The sequence below is a fragment of the Python bivittatus genome, unplaced genomic scaffold (genome assembly GCF_059951505.1).
Source record: "Python bivittatus isolate LINGU-HERP-01145 unplaced genomic scaffold, Pbiv_v1 ctg000340_np1212, whole genome shotgun sequence".
In the NCBI taxonomy this organism is placed as follows: domain Eukaryota; kingdom Metazoa; phylum Chordata; class Lepidosauria; order Squamata; family Pythonidae; genus Python; species Python bivittatus.
In genome coordinates, this window is record NW_028277056.1 from 23,596,260 (window position 1) to 23,617,986 (window position 21,727).

The window sequence follows — 21,727 nt, forward strand, 5'->3', positions numbered from 1 at the left end:
ACTCTCTGTTGCTGGTAATTTATCTTACAGTAGCATTTGCCTTTTTAGCAGCCACATTAAACTGTTGATTTATGTTCAACTTGCGATTAAGCTAGTCTACAGCCTCAATTGCTGGTAACTATAGGTTATCATTCCATGCTAATGGTAAGGACAGTCTTGGTTAGTTCTGGCACATTTGGGCCAGTTTACCACAAGTGCAACCAAAGCCCAGTTTTACCACAAGCATGCTCATGTGCAAGCTAAGAAATCTAGAGATGACTTTGCAATTACTGTTGCCTACATCCCACCAGTTATGAGGTATTTGAATACATCATGATTAAGTGAACATGGGAGCCAGTTTGGTGTAATGGTTAAGGCATCAGGCTAGAAATCAGTAGACCATCAGTTCTAGTCCCCCCTTAGGTACAAAGCCAGCTGGTTGACCTTGGGCCAGTTACTCTCTCTCTCAGCCCTAGGAAGGAGGCAATGGCATACTACTTCCAAACCTTGCCAAAAAAATTGCAGGGACTTGTCCAGGCAGTCACCAGGAATCAAAAACTGACTCAAATCCCCTCCCCTCAAAAGTGAACATGGGTAAACATGCCATAAGAACATAGCCCAAATACTTCGGCTCTCACGGCTCTCTTGCACAAAGTCTGCTACACTGAAGGATCCTTTATTTCCCCCTTGCAGGAACCCAAACAGGACCATAATCCATATTTTGTAGATTTGTCAGTCTTAATAGTTGTCCTAGGCCTATTACAAAAAAGATGCCCTTTTTTCATGTCCATAAATGAAAATTCAGTCCTTTTAAGATTTAGCAGCTATATGAAATATTTAAGAAACCAGTGGTGGAATCTAATTTAGGCGGATCTTTTGCTTTAATAAACCAAGATTATGGTATATTAATTATTTTTGTTGTTTTTAGAACAAGGATCCCAAAATGGCTCGAGTTGCACTGGAATCTCTCTACAGACTGCTGTGGGTTTATATGATTAGGATTAAATGTGAAAGCAATACAACTACCCAAAGGTAAAGTTATATATTCATGTTTCATTTCAATGTAATGTTTCTCATAAAGTGGGCAAATCACTAAAGCTACCTTCAATCAAAGTGATCCAGGAGTATAATTAATGCCATATGATGCAAAGAAAGGAGTTACATTTTAATATATATCCTGGAGATGTTTGTAAGTTATGTTTTGGTAAATATACATTTATAATGTATATCTGTCACTTTTTAGTCACCCAGCTAGGTAACATCTTCAGTGCTAGAATGGAGTGGGGTCTGTTTATATACAGTAGCTTGCCCTGTCAGTGTTGGTGGGGGAGTTGTTTTCTCCTTGGTAGTTCCTTGATTAGGCTTAATGAGCCTAATTGTTCCTACTAGTCTGCTGCACGGTCCATCCAAAGCCTTGGTTGCCGCTTGGAGTAAAAGGACAGCTGAGGCTGTGGATCACGCCCATGCGACCTCTTTCCTCTTGGGGATCCTAGCACTCTTCATGGTTTACAGAAGAGCTAAGGGAGAGGAAGCGAGAAAAGAGACATCTAGAGCGTTGCTGGCGCTCGACGAGGGACAAACTCGACCAAACACGGGTTAGAGCTGCTATTCATGCCTACTTAGTGGCGATAAGGGTGGCAAAGCATCACTATTCCTCCACTTTTATTGTGTCTGCAGATAGCTGCCCCGCAGCCCTGTTTTGGGTGATATGAGCCCTCCTGAGTAAGGATGGCTCAGAGAACCTTCTTCAGGGATGTGTGGAGGAATTTTCCCAGCATCTGTCAGATAAAATCACTCAGATTTGTTCCCAGTTGGACATTGGCTTTGTTGCAGGTCCAGTGGAGATGCCTAGGGAGGAGTCTTGGCCTGTTATCTGAGAATGGTTTGAACCTGTTGGACCTGAGATAGGGGACAGGGTCCTTGGGGCTGTGAGCTCAGCCACCTGCTCTTTAGAATCACGTCCCTCCTGACTGGTTATAGCGGCCCAGAGCGTGGCGTGTGAGTCGGTTCTAGAGATGGTTAATGCATCTTTGAGTGAGGAGGTTGTTCCCTTGCCTCTTTAAGAATGCCTTGGTTTGCCCCCTCCTCAAGAGGCCGTCACGAGACCCCACTATACTGGACAATTTTTGTCCAGAATCTAACCTCCCCTTTGTAGGGAAGGTGATTGAGAAGGTGGTTGTACAACAGCTTCAGAGGACCTTGGATGAAGCAGTTTATCTGGATCCCTTTCAGTCAGAATTCAGGCCTGGGTATGGGATGGAAACAGCATTGGTCACACTTTTGGATGATCTCTGGAGAGGGCAAGATGGGGTTTGTGAATCCGTCCTTGCCCTACTTGACCTCCCTGCAGCTTTTGATACCATGGTATCCTTCTGGATCAGCTCAGAGGATTGGGAGTGGGCAGCACTGTGTTGTGTTGGTTCACCTCCTTCCTCCGGGGCTGATTCCAGTTGGTGGTGGTTGGGGAGGAGAGATCCCACCCTCAGCCCCTGTTATGCAGGAGTGCTGCAAGGTTCGATGCTCTTCCCACTCCTATTTAACATCTACATGAGGCCCCTTGGTGAGCTCATCCCTCATCATGGGGTGAGGTATTATCAGTATGCTGATGATACCCAATTATACATCTCTGCCCCTGGCAAATTAAGCGATGCTGTGAATGTCTTATCCTGGTGCCTGGAGGCTGTGAGGGTCTGGATGGGAAAAACAGGCTTCAACTGAACCCTGGCAAGACTGAGTGAGTGGCTTTGGGTTTTGGGGCCTTCTGGTATTAGGGCTATGCCATTTTTGGAACTGAATGGGGTTGCACTGCCCCAGACAGACCCTGTGCACAATCTGGGGGTCCTCCTGGACTCACAACTCCTGCTCAGAGAGCAGGTGGCAATCATGGCTAGGAGGGCCTTTGCATAGCTGCATGTTGTGCACCAGTTGCGCCCATTCCAAGGTCAGAGGGACCTACTCACTGTCATTCATGCCCTAGTCACCTCCCGTTTGGATTTCTGTAATGTTCTCTCTATGGGACTGCCCTTGAAGAGTATCCGGAAGCTTCAGCTGGTGCAAAATGCAGTGGTGTGGGCAGTTATGTATGCCCCAAGGGTGGTGCATGTTACACCTCTGCTCCACAAGCTGCATTGGTTGCCAGTTTGTTTCCGGGTCCAATTCAAGGTGCTGATTTTGATCTTTAAATCCCTTCATGGCATGGCACCATGTTACCTGAGGGACCACTTCTCCCCGTCCCATCAGGTCTGGCAGAGAAGGCATGCTGCATGTCCCTTCTCCCCCTAGAAGTGAGATTAACTCCATCCCTCTTAACATTCCACAAGTCCCTCAAGACCTGGCTGTGTTATGAGGCCTGGGGGTCCCAGGGGACCGGGGAGATTTTGCGATGGCTTTTAATTAATTTTATCCCCTCCTGTTTTGTGTGCTTTTATAGCTTAATTTGTAATTGTTTTTATGTATTTATTCTTTTTAATTGTTGTACGCCATCCAGAGTCACTTTGTGTGAGATGGGTGGCTATATAAATACGATAAATAAATAATGAAACATCTGCAAGCAAAGAACCAAGCTCAGAGAACCCAAGGACTCTACAGTTCAACCCTGAGCTACATATATTCTCTTCTATTGGTAATTTTTATTCATTATGCAGATACCTTTTATTTAACTACACTTACATGTTCCTGACACAGGGAGTCTCCTTTTGTCTCAATTTTAGCAAATCTTCGAATGCATTAGGCAGAATGTCACCCTATCTTTTAATCTGGAAAAAAACATTTTGTCCGTTATTAGTATTTTTCCTAATTAGTATTAGGATTTTTCTAAACTATTTCCAGAAGTTTAATTAAGGTACATAAAGATATATTGCAAGAAATGAACTTGTCACAATGATTTCTTTTTTTAATTTTTACAGTCGGCTTATAACAATCATCGCAACCCTTTTTCCAAAAGGTTCCCGAGGTGTAGTACCACGAGACATGCCTCTGAACATTTTTGTGAAAATTATACAGTTTATTGCACAGGTTTGAAAAACTTTAATGCATTTTAAGCAATGGAATGTTTTATTGATACGTTTTACATTGTGTTTCCTCCACTTTAGATGTCTGAGTTTCGCTTCTTTAGTTATGACATGCTTAAATAGTCAGTTTCAGCTTTCAGTTGGATATACCATAGGAAATTCTCACATTGAAAGCTACACTAAATTCTGGTAATGGATTGGACACTTCTCAATTATATCATATCTATCAGAATCAGGCATTTATTTTCTTTAAGTTCTACACGGGAACTTAAGTAAAGAAGTGGACAAAATATTCCTCTTCTTCTGCTTCACAATTTTCTAGATAGGCAGTAATCTCCATTCATTGTTTATATAGAAAGCTTGTTACAGCTGAAGTCTCGTTAAAATAAGTTGGAGTTCTATGTTGAGTTGGAACTCTGATCATTCCACTGAGCTTTATATCTGAAGTGCAACGAATGTTATTATATGTTCATATATAATATATATTTTGCTGTAGGAACGTTTGGATTTCGCAATGAAAGAAATTATTTTTGATTTCCTTTGCGTTGGAAAGCCAGCAAAAGCATTTAGTCTCAATCCAGAGGTACAGTATCATTATTAACATATTTTTGCATATTTTAAAAAAATTATAACATGGTTTTAGTATCTTTAAGAGAAAAGCAAAGAAAGTGGGTCAGTATTATCTGGTGTTCTTAAACTTTGTTTTGGCACAAGACGATCAACTCTCATCTGTATCATTTGTCAAGCCCCTAGCTGCAATTTCACACTACCTAAGGACATGTTTTTACAGTACTGTACATACATGGAACAATTCCATTTAATTCGTAGAAATTTATTTATTTGTTTGTTTGTTTATTTATGAAATTTATATGGCTGTTCATCATAAACAAATAATTCTGGGTGGCTAACAATACAGACCAATAAAAACAATTAAAATACAATTAAAAGCAGACATAATACATAACAAAATACAAAAGCTGAGGCATTTCACACATTATCATTAATCACAGACTTGCCTATATGTGTTAGACTCTGTTATCACCCAACCCTAACACCTGAGGGAACAGCCAGGTTTTTGCAGCCTTCCAGAAAGCCAACAGGATTGAGGCTGTCCAGATCTCCATGGGAGGCTGTTCCGTAAGGCAGGCACAACAATAGAGAAGGCTTGCCTCCTATATAATGTTGTGTTGACAAAAGTAAGGAAGACAGAAAAGACTAGGGAAAAAGCAAGACTTTGGCCTGTTTGCTAGTTGTAGCACATTTTTAAAAATTATACAAATACTCTGTATGTATTATACTGCTAGTTTCTTGAGTAACTAGTTGGAAACATAAAATTACACCAGTAAATGTTTCTTATGAATTCATTAACCATGCAAATGAAGTCATATATGCGCTGAGCTCAAAAGAGCTGGGATTTGTCTTGACCACCCCACTATTTCATACTGCCATTATTGTACTCTTGTCAGTCCTCCTGAATTCTCATTGGAATCTAAGTTTACCTATGGTACGTGTCCTTTGCAAACTTCTGGAGATACTGCATTGATCTCCAGCTATTTTCAGTGTAATCTCTTCAGGTCAGGTGAGAGTAAGGGGGGATCAGTGCTACTAACTGCATAATTGTTATTTTGCTTTCAACATCCATCCATCAAATTTGCAGAGAATGAATATTGGTCTGAGAGCTTTCTTGGTTATTGCGGACAGCTTGCAACAAAAAGATGGAGAGCCTCCAATGCCTGTTACTGGAGCTGTGCTGCCTTCAGGAAACACGCTACGAGTGAAGAAAACTTACTTGAGCAAAACTCTCACAGAGGAGGAAGCTAAAATGATAGGCAAGTATCAGACATGTCCTCTGTCTGTTCACAAATGTATATGATAGCCTGACCCAAATTTCACCAACATTGCTAGCCCTGAGTATTCATTTCACTGTTGAACTGAGTATATGCGAATGCTTCTTTTGGAGAATGCAGCTTGAGGGAAGTTAAATCACAGTCTGGTTGCCTGGGGAGAATTTCTAGTTGCCAGTAGCAACTAAAAATTATGCAAATACTATAGTAACATAATGCATAACCCATTTATTATGGTGTACTGTTTATTTTTTGCATTTAATTTCTCTAGAATTTAACTCTGGCAGAATAGAACTAGTAATTATTAGTCTATATAGCCAAAATAGGAATCACATGAAATAACTGTTCATAATGTGATATTAATGTGATTAATATTAAGCTATAATATAATTACTGGAGAAAAAATAAAGCAGTATTATCAAAGAAAGATCTGTCAATGGCTATTTGTTAGACTAGTTGGAGTATCCTTTGCTTGACCCATGTCTTAAATGTAAATACAAAAAAAGGGTTAGTAGTAAATCACATTGTCTCATTACAGCATGCTGATAGAAATTCCATAGTTTTAGGGATATGGGCATTATTGAGGAGATGATACTGGACCAGCCCTTAAATTTGATCCAGTACTGCTTTAGAAATGTTTCCCTCTTTAGAGCTGATTGAACAATCACTTGAGACAACTAGTCCTAAAAATCCTCAAAAGTCTGGTACTAACTCATATAATACAAAGCAAAGAAATGTTTCTCTGAGCATCTTATATGGTTCTATTCAGAGTTTTATAAAAAACAGGGTTTACAGCAGTTTGCTCTAAATTCAAACATCCCCCTTTGTATCACTATGTTAGTTAACTGGTTAGCTTAAAAATTAATGGGTATTAGATATATGCTAAACTCCATAGTTTGGGAACAGAATATTCTGGTGACACCTGAAATTCCCATTTTTCTGCCAGAATCTTGGATATGGCTGATCCAATGCAGTTCAACATTTTCTGGGACTTATTATTCTTATCTCAAACAGTTTAACAAGGTATTCATGAGGTAGATTCTTTAGGTAAAATTATATTCCCTATACCTGGAATATCTATTCAGTGACCTGAAGAAACAAAAACCACTTTTCTGTCACTTTCTAATCTGCCTAAGAATCACACAAGGAGTCTATTGCTTTAACACCCTCATTTTGTGATCCTTCCTAGCTGTGACCAACATTGATATAGTGTCACCAGACAAAGGTCATAATCAGCATGTAGGTTCCTTTTCTGCATTTTGCTGACCTGTGACTGAATGTTTTTTTAACTGATATTTTCTTTATTTGGTTTATTAATATTCAAATCCAAAGTAACTGTGGAGGCAGAGCATCCTTTATCATAGAGCGACGTATATTCAATCCTTGTTAATTATAACACTTAAAATATGCATCTTTGCAATTTTTTCTGAAACTTTAGATTTACATTTTAAAGAATTATTATCATCCATTGTATGTTCTTCTAGGCATGTCAATGTATTATTCTCAAGTAAGAAAAGCTGTAGACAACATACTGCGACATCTTGATAAAGAAGTTGGGCGGTGCATGATGCTCACAAACATACAAATGTTAAACAAAGAACCTGAAGATATGATCACGTAAGTCTTAAGTGATGATTGATGTTGAAAAACTTGTAATAGCTAATTCTTTTTTTAAAAAACAAATCCTTATCTATATAGGAGTGTGCATAAACACACACATACATATACGGAGATCATATGAAAATAGTTTGCATGTAAATACGATGAATGCTTCTAAAACATTCCAAATATGGGTGAAACTAGTATAATGAGTTCTCCTTCACTAAAGGACATTTTGAAGAAAATATCTAGACTTGGAGATAAGACTTTATTTCTAGTTTTGTTACTGAACTCTGTTCTTTCAGCTGGCAATAGCTTGAGCCTCTTTGCCTATGCTCTATTTATTGAATTGTGTTCATGGGCTTGTAACTATTTCAGAGAAATCTAAAGATAAAATATAAGAAAGCCCTGGTGGATCAGACCAAGGGTTTATCTTCTGCTGTGACCAGAAGTAGCCACAGGAGGTCAAAATAGTCAAGGTGGCAGCTGCAGTCAAAGCCTGCCCTGTTTTGTGTGTGTGACATGTATGTACAAAGAGTCAAGGTTTTGATCAAGTGGTTATGCCCCCTCCCCACTGCTAACTATGACTGAGGAGATGCCCCCTAGTAAGACCTATTCAGAGGCCTAGAAAGTCATATTCTAAGGGTAATATAAAGCCATCATGACTAAACTAGTAGTCAGCATCTTTCTTGTCTAATTTATTTTTCAAGCTGCCTAACAGATATCATCCTACTGGGTGGTAACAAATTCCATAGTTTGATAATGTTGACTCTTAATGATGCTGAAAGTTGCCGGCCAGAAATGGTCAACACTTCAGCGGTGCAAGCCCAGCCTTTGCGTAGCAGAGTGAGCTCCTGCTTCCTCCCCCAGTTCCTGTCAATCCAACAGTCCGAAAACTTATGTGAGTAGATAAATGGGTACTCTCACTCCGGTGGGAGGAAAAATGCTGGCGGCGCCTTGCAAAAGGAGTCAGGAGCAGTTGCCGGTAGCGCGGAAGCCGCGCACGCCCAAAAAAGGCGCGGAGCAACAGAAACCCCGCCTCCTGCGCTCGCCAGCTGGGCTCTGCTCTAGGAAGGAGGCTCTGGCAAACCACTTCCGAAACACCTTGCCTTGAAAACTGCAAAAGGACTCATCCAAAAGCAGTCACTGCAGAGTCATTAATGACTGATGCAGATAAAAAAAAAAAAAAAAAAACCTCTGAAAAAGATCAGATAACTTCAATCTTATAGAGGCTGAAAAAAAGTCTCATTTTATCTCATTTTTATAATTGGCACTCTCTTTCCGTAATATGACAACAAATAGTATCAGGACTATCCCACAGGTTAGGGAATAGCTCAGTGATGGAGCATCTGGTTTTATCAAGCCTGTACCCTAGGGTATACACAAGGAAGCAAGAATAACAAAGACTTCAATGAAGTATTTTAATGCAAGAACTCCCAGCCCTCTTGTATTCATGGGTTCATTACTATGGAGTCTATTTTGAATCTCTTCCCAGCTTTTTGCAGCCTGGGCTGAGATGCTGCTCATGACATAAGCTATATCTAGTGTTTTCCCCATTAGTTTCACAGTATCTCATAGGCGGGCATGCAGAAAGTTTCTGGTTCAATCTTCAGCCTCTCCCTCCAGAGTTAAAAAAGGCTCTGTTCCCTCAGAACCAATATCATTTTCGTTATTATTTATTTATTAATTTATTGTTGAATGTTGTTATTGACTTGAATCCCCACCTTTCTGCTTATGGCAGTGTTTTTCAAACCTGGCAACTTTAAGATGTATGGGGAATTCTGGGAGTTGAAGTCCACACATCTTAAAGTTGCCAAGTTTGAAAAACACTGCTTTATGACAATGTTCAAGATCGCTTACAACAATTAAAAAATAGAGCATATAAACTATAACAATTATATCAGGGCAATTAAAAACAAAAGTAAAATTAAAATCTGTTATTAAAATAATTAAGAAAAGCTTGGAGAAAGAGATCCATTTTTGCCTTATTCCTAGATATTTGGGGGGGGGGAATGTGCTTTTGGGGGACTGCAATCCATAGCCTGGGAACTAGCTGAAGGTCCTTTCGTGCATACCCAATTGCCAGCAGGGACATATTTAGAGGAACCACTCATCCTGATTTAAGTAACATTTAGTGTAGACAATAGATTCCAGAATTGTAGGTTAACCAAAGTCTTTCTTTATAATTCTTTAAAAATGATACTGGAGTTAGAATCTTCTTTGTGATCCAGCAAAATTACTTTTTTCATTATAGCTGTGATTTTGCACAAAATCTACTTATCTGGGTTTTGAGACAATTTTGACTTTAGCAATAGTATAAGTACCACAGTGCTTATACTGTGTAAGGCTATAATAATTTTAAAATAATTACTGCCATTTAAGGGGAGTGTGCTTAGTAAAATAAATGTATGTCAGTTTGCTATTTTTTATATATTTGTTTCTTCTGTCTGGTATTAAAAAGTGATTAATAAAGTATTCATATTGTTTTCAGAGGTGAAAGAAAACCAAAAATTGACCTTTTCAGGACTTGTGTTGCTGCTATTCCACGACTCCTTCCTGATGGAATGTCTAAATTAGAGTTGATTGACTTGCTATCAAGGTAAATTGTGTACATATTAAATAATTTTTAGAGGCAAAAATGTCATTGCTGTTCAATTTATGGAACTATATAATAGGGTTCTGTATCATGTTGGAAGGAGCATTGGAACATGTATGGTGTGCATGCAAGACCTGCTGGCAATTCCATAAACCACACACTGTTTTACTGGATCTCACTGTAACTGCTGAAGCCAACCATGCCATCCTGAGAAAAGAGGCAGCTGCTCAAAGGAGTTAGAAACAGTGAGCAATCAATTCAGGCTCCTGTGTGAAAATAACAAAACACACAACTGATTTATGTGTCTTCCAATAATTTTTTATTCATCCATACTGATTACAAACCTCACACCTATATGACCTACAAATGTCATAGTAATTTATTCGAATCTGGGATTCAAATATTACTTACGTGGCTTGTTGTAATCAAGCAAAATTATTGCTAAGTTTAAAACTTAGAATTGGAACCCATCAAACAAACTTCAGACTTTAAGGTTCAGGTCATCCTCTTATCTACCTGTGCCCCCATTCCCCATATTTCTTGTTCGTTTTGTGCCTGGAAAGTAATGATTGCAAATAATGCCAAGAATCTAACAGGCCCCAGAATTGACTGGTGGGTTGCATTTGCCTTAGTTCTGAAGGCTAGCTGAAATGCATACCTACAGATTGCTATTGTTGTCTATACTTTGAATACTTCAGTATGAAGGTTTTAAAAACATGGTTAGATTATGATGTTTGCCTGAAAAATAAACTGCATTCCTGTTGAACATTGTGATATTGACCTTCTAGTATCCTTCTTCTTACTCCAAAAATCAGCATTTCAATGCAGGTTTATAGTGCTAGTTACAGTTAAATATTAAAGGCCTGTGCATAGTATCAGCACCTTTTGAAATTCCTAAGAAAGATATTTTACTATTTTGTTTTGAAAATACAAGAATCTATCTATCTATCTATCTATCTATCTATCTATCTATCTATCTATCTATCTATCTATCTATCTATCTAAACTTTACTAAATTTCAGTGGAAACAAAATTAATTCTATGACATTAACTTTGCATTGTGTTTTACTACAAAATTAATTACTTTCTGATAAGTCATTTCAAGAAAAGTATAACACATAAACTTACCCAAATCTGCTCAGAAACAAATTCCATTATATTCTCTGTGTTTTCCCTCTGCTAAGTAACTATAGGATTGCAAACTTAGAAATATATCAAATAAGTAAAATCTTTGTATGCTGTTCGGTTGTTATTAGAGATACTGTAGCAATGTTGACTGAGGAGAAATGTATAATATTAATGGTTAGTAAATCTATACGTAAACCGATTACAAACAGATACTTTGATTATTGGTTGCCCATAATTTGTCATTTCACTTTGTTTTTACATAGGCTTTCTATACATATGGATGATGAACTTCGGCACATTGCTCAAAATTCACTTCAGGGCCTACTAGTTGATTTTGTGGATTGGAGAGAGGATGTACTATTTGGTTTCATAAATTTTTTGTTGCGTGAAGTGAATGATGTGCATCATAGCCTCCTGGACACATCCTTAAAATTATTGTTACAGTTGCTAACACAATGGAAGCTTACAATACACACTTCTGGGAAGACAGGTGAACAGACAAAAGTCAGATCTTCAGAGGTAAGATTCTAAAAGTAAAGATAACTTTCTCTAAGCTTTTTAAAAAAATTTAATTAGAATGTCATGTATTTATTTTGCACTGTAAGCACAATTAACTTTTTATCTTCAAGTTCATTCCACTCTCACTGATAGGCAAATGTTATTCTACTCTCACAGATAGGAAGATACCTAATTCTGTAACTAATTCTGTAGTAATCTTCAAGGATAACCTGTACTTCTACTCAATCCTTGCTGTACTGGTACACTACAACTGGGTGGTGGTAGAATATCTGTGCTGTCCTGTATTATTCTGTATTCCATCCAGTTGGAGTACTATAGTATTCACTAGTTAAAATGGATAAACCTACTGTAGTCTCTGCCTTCTTAACATGTTGTTCCTTCACTTTATGGAATGAAAGTACCCATTTTTAGAATGAGTATGGCAGATTTTTTTTTTCAGCAAGCATAGTAGCCTCCTACATTCAGAGTAATTTCAGGACAGCAAGTCCACAAGAACTTCATGTAGACTTCCAGCCTCCCTGAGAGGAACTTCTGCAAGTTCGCCACCATACAGAAAATACAGGAAAGGTGCTTGAAGCAGCAGTTTGTGGTCAAGCTACGGCATGCTCAAGTCCTACCAACAACTAAAGAAAACAGAAAAAGTGCTGGATAGCATGCATACACACACACACACACACACACACACACACAAAACATGGGAGGAAACTTTTATCCCACACACATTTTTATATCTGTATTATGATATGCATATGAAGGACTGTATCATAAAATATAATTAAATTTAATCATTATATATTTTAATATAATTAAATATAATAAATGAAACTCTTGCTTCCCATCCATTGTTCATCACAGTTAACTTTACAAAAGGCCTTTATTATGTATCAATAGAATAAGAAAGAGTAACTTTGGGTCTACGATGAGAGAAGAGCATTTTCTTGGAATTTCTGTAATTTAAATAATGTTACCACAGATAAGCTTAAGAGTGAGAGAAACAGAAAAATGTCTTGTAAATAGATTATAAGCCTGTACCCTCAAATGCCCCAACAAATTGACCTTGTTTTCTTCCAGTTAATTTCTTCTGAGTTATGTGTATCTGTCCCAACCCTGCATTGGAAGTCATTGATTAATTCAACTAATACAGAAGTGTAACAAAATTATCAGAGGAGGCTCCCTACTGAGTCTTTGCATTATTTATTGTTTGGATTTTGCTTCTTTCAGATCTATCCTGCTGAAATTGATTCGCTTGGATAGCCTTTCTATAACAATAATTATTTTGCAGAAAAAGAATGAGCCAGATTAGATGAAATGCATGATTTGGCAATTTATATAATTCAAAATTATTTTAAAATTTGAGAAGTATGGATGATGGACTTTTGAAGATTGGTCTTCCCATGCTATAGTCTTACTTTAAATTTGTATAGATGTCTGGCATGGAAGTTAAGCTTCTCTTTTTGAACTAATTGTGGCTTTGGATAGTAGCAGGAAGGAGATACCAGATTTTTTGTTGTGAAGATCCTATTATGGCTTTAAAAGAAGAACATCAAATGTCAGACAGCTAACATTACTTCACATGTACTGCGTACCACAGGATAATGCTTTTGAAGAATAAGAGTGAAACATAGTTATTATTTCAGTGAATAGGGGGACATAGAAATCAATGCCTTATTTCTATTTCAAATTTTACATTTAAATTATATATTTTTCTATATTAGAATATTGTGAATCCTTGATCCCTAGGATTAGAACTGGAAATATATTTGAATGAGTCAACAAATGCCTTATATTGCAGCTGATAGCAAATGGATCCAGTCATAGGACCCAGGCTGAGCGAAGTTCTTATTCAAATGTTCTGCATGCTGTTGAAGGTTTTGCACTGGTATTACTCTGCAGCTTCCAAGTTGCCACACGTAAACTGGCAGTTTTGATTCTCAGAGAGGTCCGTGCTTTATTTCATGCTCTGGGACAAGCAGAGGTATGGCTTTTCTTCTTGTATCATGAATTTGATTTTCCCCAACAATGTAATTATGAAATAAAAATAGATTTTGCTTTATCAGCTGAGGTTTTGTGCAGGTTTACTTAATAATTAATTCCCACCAAGGTCAGTAACCAATAAATCCTCATAAAATTTGCTTTTAGGTTCCTCTGGTTTGCATCGCCATTCTAGATGTGAAAGTTAGTGGTCTGAGTGCCAAATTAGCCATGATAGCAAAAGATATGCAGTTATATATTTATAGTTCTAAAAGAATGAATTGCAGTTATAGAAGGTACGGATCAGGACCACCAGGCTGGGCAAGAAGGGTAGCTATTTCCACATGCCTCACATTTCTGATAAAGATCCGTTTCTGAAAAGCTGCTATTTAACCCCATCAGGGAAAATGTGCGGGTATCATGTGAATATCCATTCCATTGGTTATCTGAGGTATTGTATTTTAGGTTGATTTAATCTTAATCATTTAATTTATGATTAAAGACTAAAACAAACATACAGTATTGGATAATGTATCAGAGAACAATAAAACCCATTATAAATACCAAGAAATTTCTCCAACTGTTTACATTAAAGTATTGAGGTTTCCAAAATTACTAGACAGTCGAGTGTCTGATAACAAGAATAATTGCAATAAATTTGACAGATTTTTTTCTGGAAATATCTGTTAGCTTAGAGTAGGAGAGCATTCTCCTCTTCTGAGCTGTGAGAGAATGAGTTAGGAGATGGGTTGTTAGGTCAACTTGCTATGCTGTGTAGAACAGACAATGTAAAAGCACATGAAGGGATGTTTCTGTTTCTTTTTATAAGTTGGGCAGAGTCTATTTTTGCAGAGATGTTTGAACAGTGAGAATACTAAAATTATATAGGGGCTTTGACATAGATTGTATTTTTCAAGCTTAATAAGGGAGTAAGCAAGTTTAAAAGTGATTTTCTCACTACTGGAAATCATCTTTCCTGCTTCTCATTGTCTATTTTAGCCAGCTAGCTTTTTTTTTTTTTTCCCCAGATCCAGAAATACTGTAAAATTGGGTTTTGGACTGAGTTCGTTTTTGGGGAGGGCCATTGGTATTAGAGTGTTTACTTGTATTAAGACCACATTGCCAGCTGGTCCTTCCTGATGTCAGAAGATGTAAAAAATATTATCTGATTGCATTATTTCTTCATGCAATGCAGTTAATATTTTTACAACATTGACATCAGGAAGGACTAGTTGGCAATGTGGTCTTAATACAGTGGAGATTGCTAATTCCTATTTGTTGACTATAAGAGCATGGAGATTTGCATTCCTAATTTGTATCCCTACACTGATTGTTAAGAGAGCCCAAAATATTATGTGTTCATGCCATTGGAATGCCTTAGAAAATAGAAAGACCATTAGTGTACAATGACTTAAGTCATATAGAATTTTCTGATAGCATCTTCTGTTTCACAAGCAAGGACTAGTCTGAAACACAGAATGCCACATTGCTACAATTATGGCAGTACCTGGTGCCACATATATAATTGCTGAGGCTTCTGAAAGGGAGTATTTTGACAGATTTGATTGAGACATCATCAAATCACGTGAGAGTTATTATCTAATTACTGGCTATGGTATCTCTTTTTTACTTTTGTTAATTGCAGAGACATGGGCAAAATTTAGCAAACAAGAAAGGGCAGTTTATTTCTTTCCTTCCCAGCATTACTGGAACAGCTGGAATTCATAGGGAAAAGCTTCAATTTTTGCCAGAGTAATGTTTTCTTAAATATTCTAGCTGCTCGTAATGTAATTCCAGTTGCACTGGGAAAGTAGAGATAAACTTCACTACTGCATTCTTGCTACAGAACACATGCCTAAGTATGTGCCTGCAATTGCTAAAACTGTAGATTAAGTGGTAGTGTTTTGTCCTAAAATAAGTGTTTACTTATTTTTTATCATTTGAACACTTGTCAGCATGGCTAGAATATGTCTGGATTCTTATATTGATGATGGTAATATCTTATTAATATAAATTGTGTCACTTTTTTCTGTATGTATTGCTACCTTCATGTGTACAGGATGATGATAGACCTATGATTGATGTTATGGACCAGCTAAGTTCTTCTATTTTAGAAAGTTTTATTCATGTGGCTGTTTCTGACTCAGTAAGTAATTTCTCATTATCCTTGATTTCTCATCATTAACAATATGTATGTGCCAAATATACACTGTAGCCTGCAATGATTGTTGTATAGATATTTTTAATTTCTAGCAGAAAATGAATACCTAATACATTTTAACTATCAGCCCGTCCAGAGATTCCCATAGACCCAGATTCAGCTCCATTGTCTACTGGGTCTGCCCTGATAATTTAATGGATGACCCAAATGAATGCATGCATTGCATCTTCCATTAGAACAGAATTTCTGCTTGTTGGATTAATATAAATGGGACATATAGTAAGTTAATCAAGTAAATAAACTAAGAAACAAACAAATGCCTTGAATGGATTTTGATTAAGACAGAATGTTCTGTATCTGAATGCTGAAGAAACAAATGCATTAAATTGAGAGTCAGGAATGGAGTGATGACTCAGCAAAATGTACTGTAAATTCTGTGGCTCTTAGGGAATCCATTCCAGTAGAGAAGAGGCTTGTCATCAGACATAAGGCCTGGATATCTGGCAGAGTTTTGTACCAGGAAAATATAAAAAGCAGATCAATTTCTCAGATATCATTGTTTTCATTTCTTTTCACAGACAACATTACCATTAACACACAATGTGGATTTGCAGTGGCTGGTAGAATGGAACGCAGTGCTTGTTAATAGCCATTATGATGTAAAAAGCCCTTCCCATGTCTGGATATTTGCACAGTCGGTCAAAGATCCCTGGGTTCTCTGCCTGTTCAGTTTTCTTAGGCAAGAGAATTTACCAAAGCATTGTCCTACAGCTCTTAGCTATGCTTGGCCTTATGCATTTACAAGGCTACAGCTAGTGATGCCTTTGGTTGATCCAAAGTAAGTTATGTTAATATTACATTGCTAACCTGTTTTCAGAGTTAGGTTACTTTGTTAGATCTGTTTGATTACTTTTTAAATAATAAATCTAACAGTTCAAGAAATATGAGAATTATATATGTTTAAACATTAATTATATTTTAAGGAGTCTGTGAGATCAATTGTAAAGTGTTGCAGTTGGACTTCAAACAATTGTTTTGATATTGTTGCCTCCCACTGGTCCTGTAGATTAAATGGTAAACTGGGCAAATCTCTTAACCTCTTGGTTTTATCTGTAGGTGAACTTTGCTGTTAGCATGTTATAGGTCAAGTTACAAAGCAGTTGTTAACAATTTTTTTAAAGAAACAAAGAAATTGAAAAATGTTCTGTTGCTGTACCCACTGTTTGATACATTGAAAAGTGTCTTTTATACATCAGATCTACATAAAATACTAAGTCAAGTGACTTGTTTTGTGTTATGCTTAGTGTGTTTTGGCTCACTCAGTAAAGCATGGCTAAATGTCCAGAATCATAAGTGAGGCTAGTTATCTCGTTCAGTGTTAACCAACACACTCTCTAAGATTTCAGAATGGAACATCTCCTAGTTTGCCTTTGATTCAATCCCTTACCTGAATTTCATTTTATAACTGTGTTGAACTGAAAGTCTTATTTTCCTTCTCCGCTTCCTCATATTATTGCTATTGTAAAAACTATAGAACAAATTTTAGTAATTAATATTCGAATTTGAAAAATGTTTATTTTAAACAATATTTCCAGTAGTCCTGTGAATGCAAAGAAAACAAGTACACCCAGCACTGGGGATCATTATGTAACTTTGTGGAGAAACTATCTTATTCTCTGCTTTGGAGTAGCTAAACCCAGCATTATGAGTCCTGGACATCTGCGTGTTTCAACTCCAGAGATCATGGCTACTACACCTGATGGTACCATTAGTTATGATAATAAGGTAATACCATATTTCAGTAAATGAATTTGGAATGTGACTAAAAAGTTTAAAGATATTGTATAATTTTGCACAGTGCCCAAAACTGTTCTTATGATATGCTGTAACCTGTAGATTTTAAAGAGGTGTTACAATATATGTACAAAACAAATTTGTAATTGCAGGTAGTCCTGTGATGGAATGTATCTACAAGGAGGAGAGTGATGTGGGAGAACAAGGCTATCAGGAAGGAGGGGTGGCATTCCAGCAGGGGAAAGGAGGCAAAAGACAATACAGTCTGCAGGGGGCATATGAGAAGAGTAAGAGATTCAGGATAGCCACTCCCTAGAATCTCACAGGCTATATCCACTAGTTGCTGTAGTATAGATTTAGTTTGGCAAGATTCTGTCTATAAGGTATAAGCAAATAAAGGAACTGTACTCAACTGGACTGTTTCATCATTGTTCTTGACAAGTCCTGACAAGTCCTGAACTTACAACTACTTGTTCAGCGACCATTCAAAGTTATAGTGGTGCTGAACGAAGGGATTTATGACCGGTCCCTGAAGTTACAGCCATAATCGCAGCAGCACCCCCGCAGTCATGTGATCAAAATTCAGGTGCTTGGCAGCTCGCCTGCACTTACAACTGCAGGGGCACTTCAACTCCCCCCAAACGCCTGTCTCCCCCCCACCAGCTGCTGGCCATGTGAGGCTTTCTGCCCCAGGTTGCACATGGTGGTTTCTTCACAAAACCTGGGGAAGATGGCCTCATGTGACCAGCAGCTGCCTCACAAAGAGCCAGGCCAAGCATGCCTCAGCAGCAGCAGCAGCAGCAGCAGCAGCAGCAGCAATAAGATGGTGAAGGTCAGCTGCGGTGGCAGAGCGCAGGGTGGAAGGGGCCTCAGAGTGCAGGGTGGCGAGGGCAACTGTGGCTGGGACTGGGCTTGGGTGGCTGTGGCTTTGCACTGTGCTACTGGGCTAGGCTCAGCTTCGTGTTGCGGCTCGGGCTGCTTTTTGCAGCCCCAGAGCCACAGCATGAAGCCCAGCCCCAGCCTGGCCCAGCAGTGTGTAGTAAAGGGGCTTTTTGGTGCACTGCAGCTTTTATTAGATTTGGAAGGCCAAATGACTCTAGGTGACTTACATAGTTAAAAGGGAAAAAATTAAAAGAGAAAAGCACATGTATGCCTGGACAAGATCACTCATTACAATATTAAAAAACCACTTGCAGTTCAACAAACAACCTAACCCCAGGCTTGGGAGCAAAGCCTAGTTTTCAAAAACTTGGGGAACCCTTGTAGGATGGGAGTCAAAGGTCACTTTTGTCATCCAATTTTGACTATTCCTTTCTTCAAAATAAATAGCCCCCAATTGAGTTTTTGTTACACTATGGCAGTATGGGTGTCATAAAACATATATTGATTGGCCTTTACCTATCTCATAATGGATAATATTCAGGTAACCATGCTTGTATTTCCTTTTTATTTTGAGTGGAAATCCTTTTGCTTCTAGCTTCATGGTCTGAGTAAAAACTTTCATAACTTTTTAAATATCGTTAGTTTTATGCTGTGAATAGAAATTCACAATATTCCAATAGTATTACCAACTTAATTGTACTAGTTTGGACATTTTTTATTTTAGTACCATAGTCACAAAGACAAATGCAGAGGGTTTCCCCTCTTTATTTCTGTTGCTGCTGCTCTAAAATGTTTGGGTAGTGCTCTGCAATAGGAAGAAAGAGTGTAACAGATCTGAATGGACTCCTCCAAAGGTGTTAACTGATCTTCTGCAGTCTCACAATTGTCCCACAGCAGTAAGAGCCATGCTTTTCTTTTTCAAATATCAGGCACTGTTGTTGATTCCATGATCCTTTTCAAGTACCTTAAAATGTTTTGCTCAGTTCATCATTATTTCCTTGGCCAATGTATTGTTTTTATGTATTGGGTTTTGGTATTCTATGGCTTAGTCTATTGTTACCTGCCCAGAGTCCATCAGGAGCGGGGCAAGGTATAAATGTTGGAAAACAAACAAAGAATGAATGAATGGTCTTTCCCTTTGGTTTGACTACTCCTTTGTAAGCCATTTTATGGTCAGGAGAGAAGTATGAAAATATAATTCCATTTCCTTTTGGGACCATGCTTTTCCCCAATTACATTTCTGTCCCTGGAATACCAGGTCTCAGATGCTTGACCTTTGGTCAAAGTGGCATGCTTTCTTTTCAGAATAAGCATTCTGAGTCAAGTGAGAGATAATGAAAGAGAAAAATCGCTGATAATCACTTCTGAAGTAATGGGTGGGGTTTGGAATGTCTCCATTGTTACATTGGGGCAAAGAACTTTAAATGTCCCCCCAGTACAGGCCTTTCTGTTAGATGTTCTAGTTTTGCCACCAGTTCACACAATGTTACTCTCCCCCAATAGATACTAGAGAACGTAGTGGGAGGGCATAGAGGTAACTTAGAAATGTATTTTCTGTAATGGGGATTTTAAAGTAGAATTATACTTAAGAGATTAAAGCAAAAACATTCAGAAGTCTTGAAGAAAAGAAAATGAGTCCTCTGCATAGTGTTATCTTTGCCCTCTTTTATCTTCAGGGTAAATGTCCAAACTCCATAGATAAAGCATGAGGATGAGTTACCAAAATCCTGTTTTCAGCTGAGAATGACTCTATTGCAAAACTATATTATCAACCTCCACATACCATTCAGAAATGTCTTTCCAATCTTAGTCCTGTGAAGCTACAGTAATATCAGAGAGGAGTAAATTAGAGAATATATATCAAAGAGAAAAGTACAGGTTACACTTCTGCTGCTCAGCTACGTTTAAACATTGCTTTAATGAATGTGCCATTTATATTACTTGTTTTATTTTCCTGGCTATTTTGAATATACTGTAATCCTTCCTTGCAAAATGTGCCTTTTAAAAATTTATTAGCGATAGTTTAGAACTGTGCATACTTCGTTATCCATAATTTTTCATACTTTTAATATCCATTAAAATTATTTTCATTTTATTTTTAGGCTATAGGAACTCCGTCTGTTGGTGTGTTATTAAAGCAGCTAGTGCCTTTGATGAGACTTGAAAGCATAGAAATCACTGAATCACTTGTACTAGGCTTTGGAAGAACTAATTCTCTTGTTTTCAGGTATTTGTATGGCATGAATTGTTTGTGGTCCAATTTTGCTTTAGGGTTAAGTATATTAAAATGTATTATTTTTTTGAAGACTGTTTTAAATAGAAGACAACTCTAAGCTGTATAACCACCTTAATAATAAATTTTGAAGCATTAATGCATGAGGCATTCTGTTTACCAAATAATCTATAATATGCAGAACAGTAAAAAAGTGGTAATTATAATTAATATTTTAATTATTTTTTTCTTAGCTAGTTTGCTATTTATTATATTTTTGCAGGAGCTTCAAATAATATTTCAGACTATAGTGGGAGGACATTTGAAATAGGATACTCTTCATATTGTTGGTAGGCTGCAAAAAAAAAAAAACCAGAACAGGAGAGGGGGCTTCTGTAATCTTCTTCTAAAAGTGTTGGTTGCTCTTGGATTGAAATAAACATACAAAAGCCTGTATGAACTGTTTTATGGAAAACAGAAATTTTGGTGTCCATGTGCAAACTTTAATCTGCTTTTAAATATACAGTGTTCTGTATAAGTGTGGTCCTTTACAACATTTTAGTGTCTCCATGAAAAAGAGCATATCTGAAACTGCAGATCTGAAGCTCACCTTTTGATACACACACACATACACACACACACACACACAATTTTATTAAAAGTTTTAAAAAGTAAGATAAAAACGAATACAAACTAATATAAAGAAGGAAGAAAAAAGAAAAAGAAATCAAAGAGAAAGTTAAAAGTGTAAGAAAAGAAAAAAAGTAAAAGAAAAACAGAAAAGAAAGAAAAAAGATACAAAGAAGTGGCTTCCACCCTTCTTTATAGCAGTTATAAGTACAATTATAAATTTACATCTTTCTCTAAAGTTAAAAATAACTCTCTTCTTTCTATAATCGATCCTGTCTAATCATCAGAAACATAAATCATATGTTCATTTTTTTCTGTTTTATGCAAAAAGTCTATAAGGGATTTCCAGTCAGCAGTAAATGTAAATATTGTCTTTTCTCTGATCAATTTGGCCATCTCAGC

The 21,727-nt window shown here is 37.3% G+C and overlaps 1 protein-coding gene across 5 annotated transcripts in view; it reads left to right on the forward strand.

Moving 5' to 3' along the window:
- The window catches only part of FRY (FRY microtubule binding protein), a 200,375-nt gene that overhangs the window by 106,539 nt on the left and 72,109 nt on the right, over positions 1–21,727 (forward strand). For all 5 annotated transcript variants that reach the window (XM_088140710.1, XM_088140707.1, XM_088140708.1 and 2 more), the window contains 12 exons: positions 908–1,011; positions 3,885–3,993; positions 4,486–4,572; positions 5,647–5,818; positions 7,318–7,450; positions 9,924–10,031; positions 11,420–11,675; positions 13,468–13,650; positions 15,706–15,792; positions 16,386–16,645; positions 17,403–17,592; positions 20,586–20,710. In XM_088140710.1, coding sequence (XP_087996836.1) covers positions 908–1,011; positions 3,885–3,993; positions 4,486–4,572; positions 5,647–5,818; positions 7,318–7,450; positions 9,924–10,031; positions 11,420–11,675; positions 13,468–13,650; positions 15,706–15,792; positions 16,386–16,645; positions 17,403–17,592; positions 20,586–20,710 — 1,814 coding nt within the window. The remainder of the gene's footprint in view (positions 1–907; positions 1,012–3,884; positions 3,994–4,485; positions 4,573–5,646; positions 5,819–7,317; positions 7,451–9,923; positions 10,032–11,419; positions 11,676–13,467; positions 13,651–15,705; positions 15,793–16,385; positions 16,646–17,402; positions 17,593–20,585; positions 20,711–21,727) is intronic.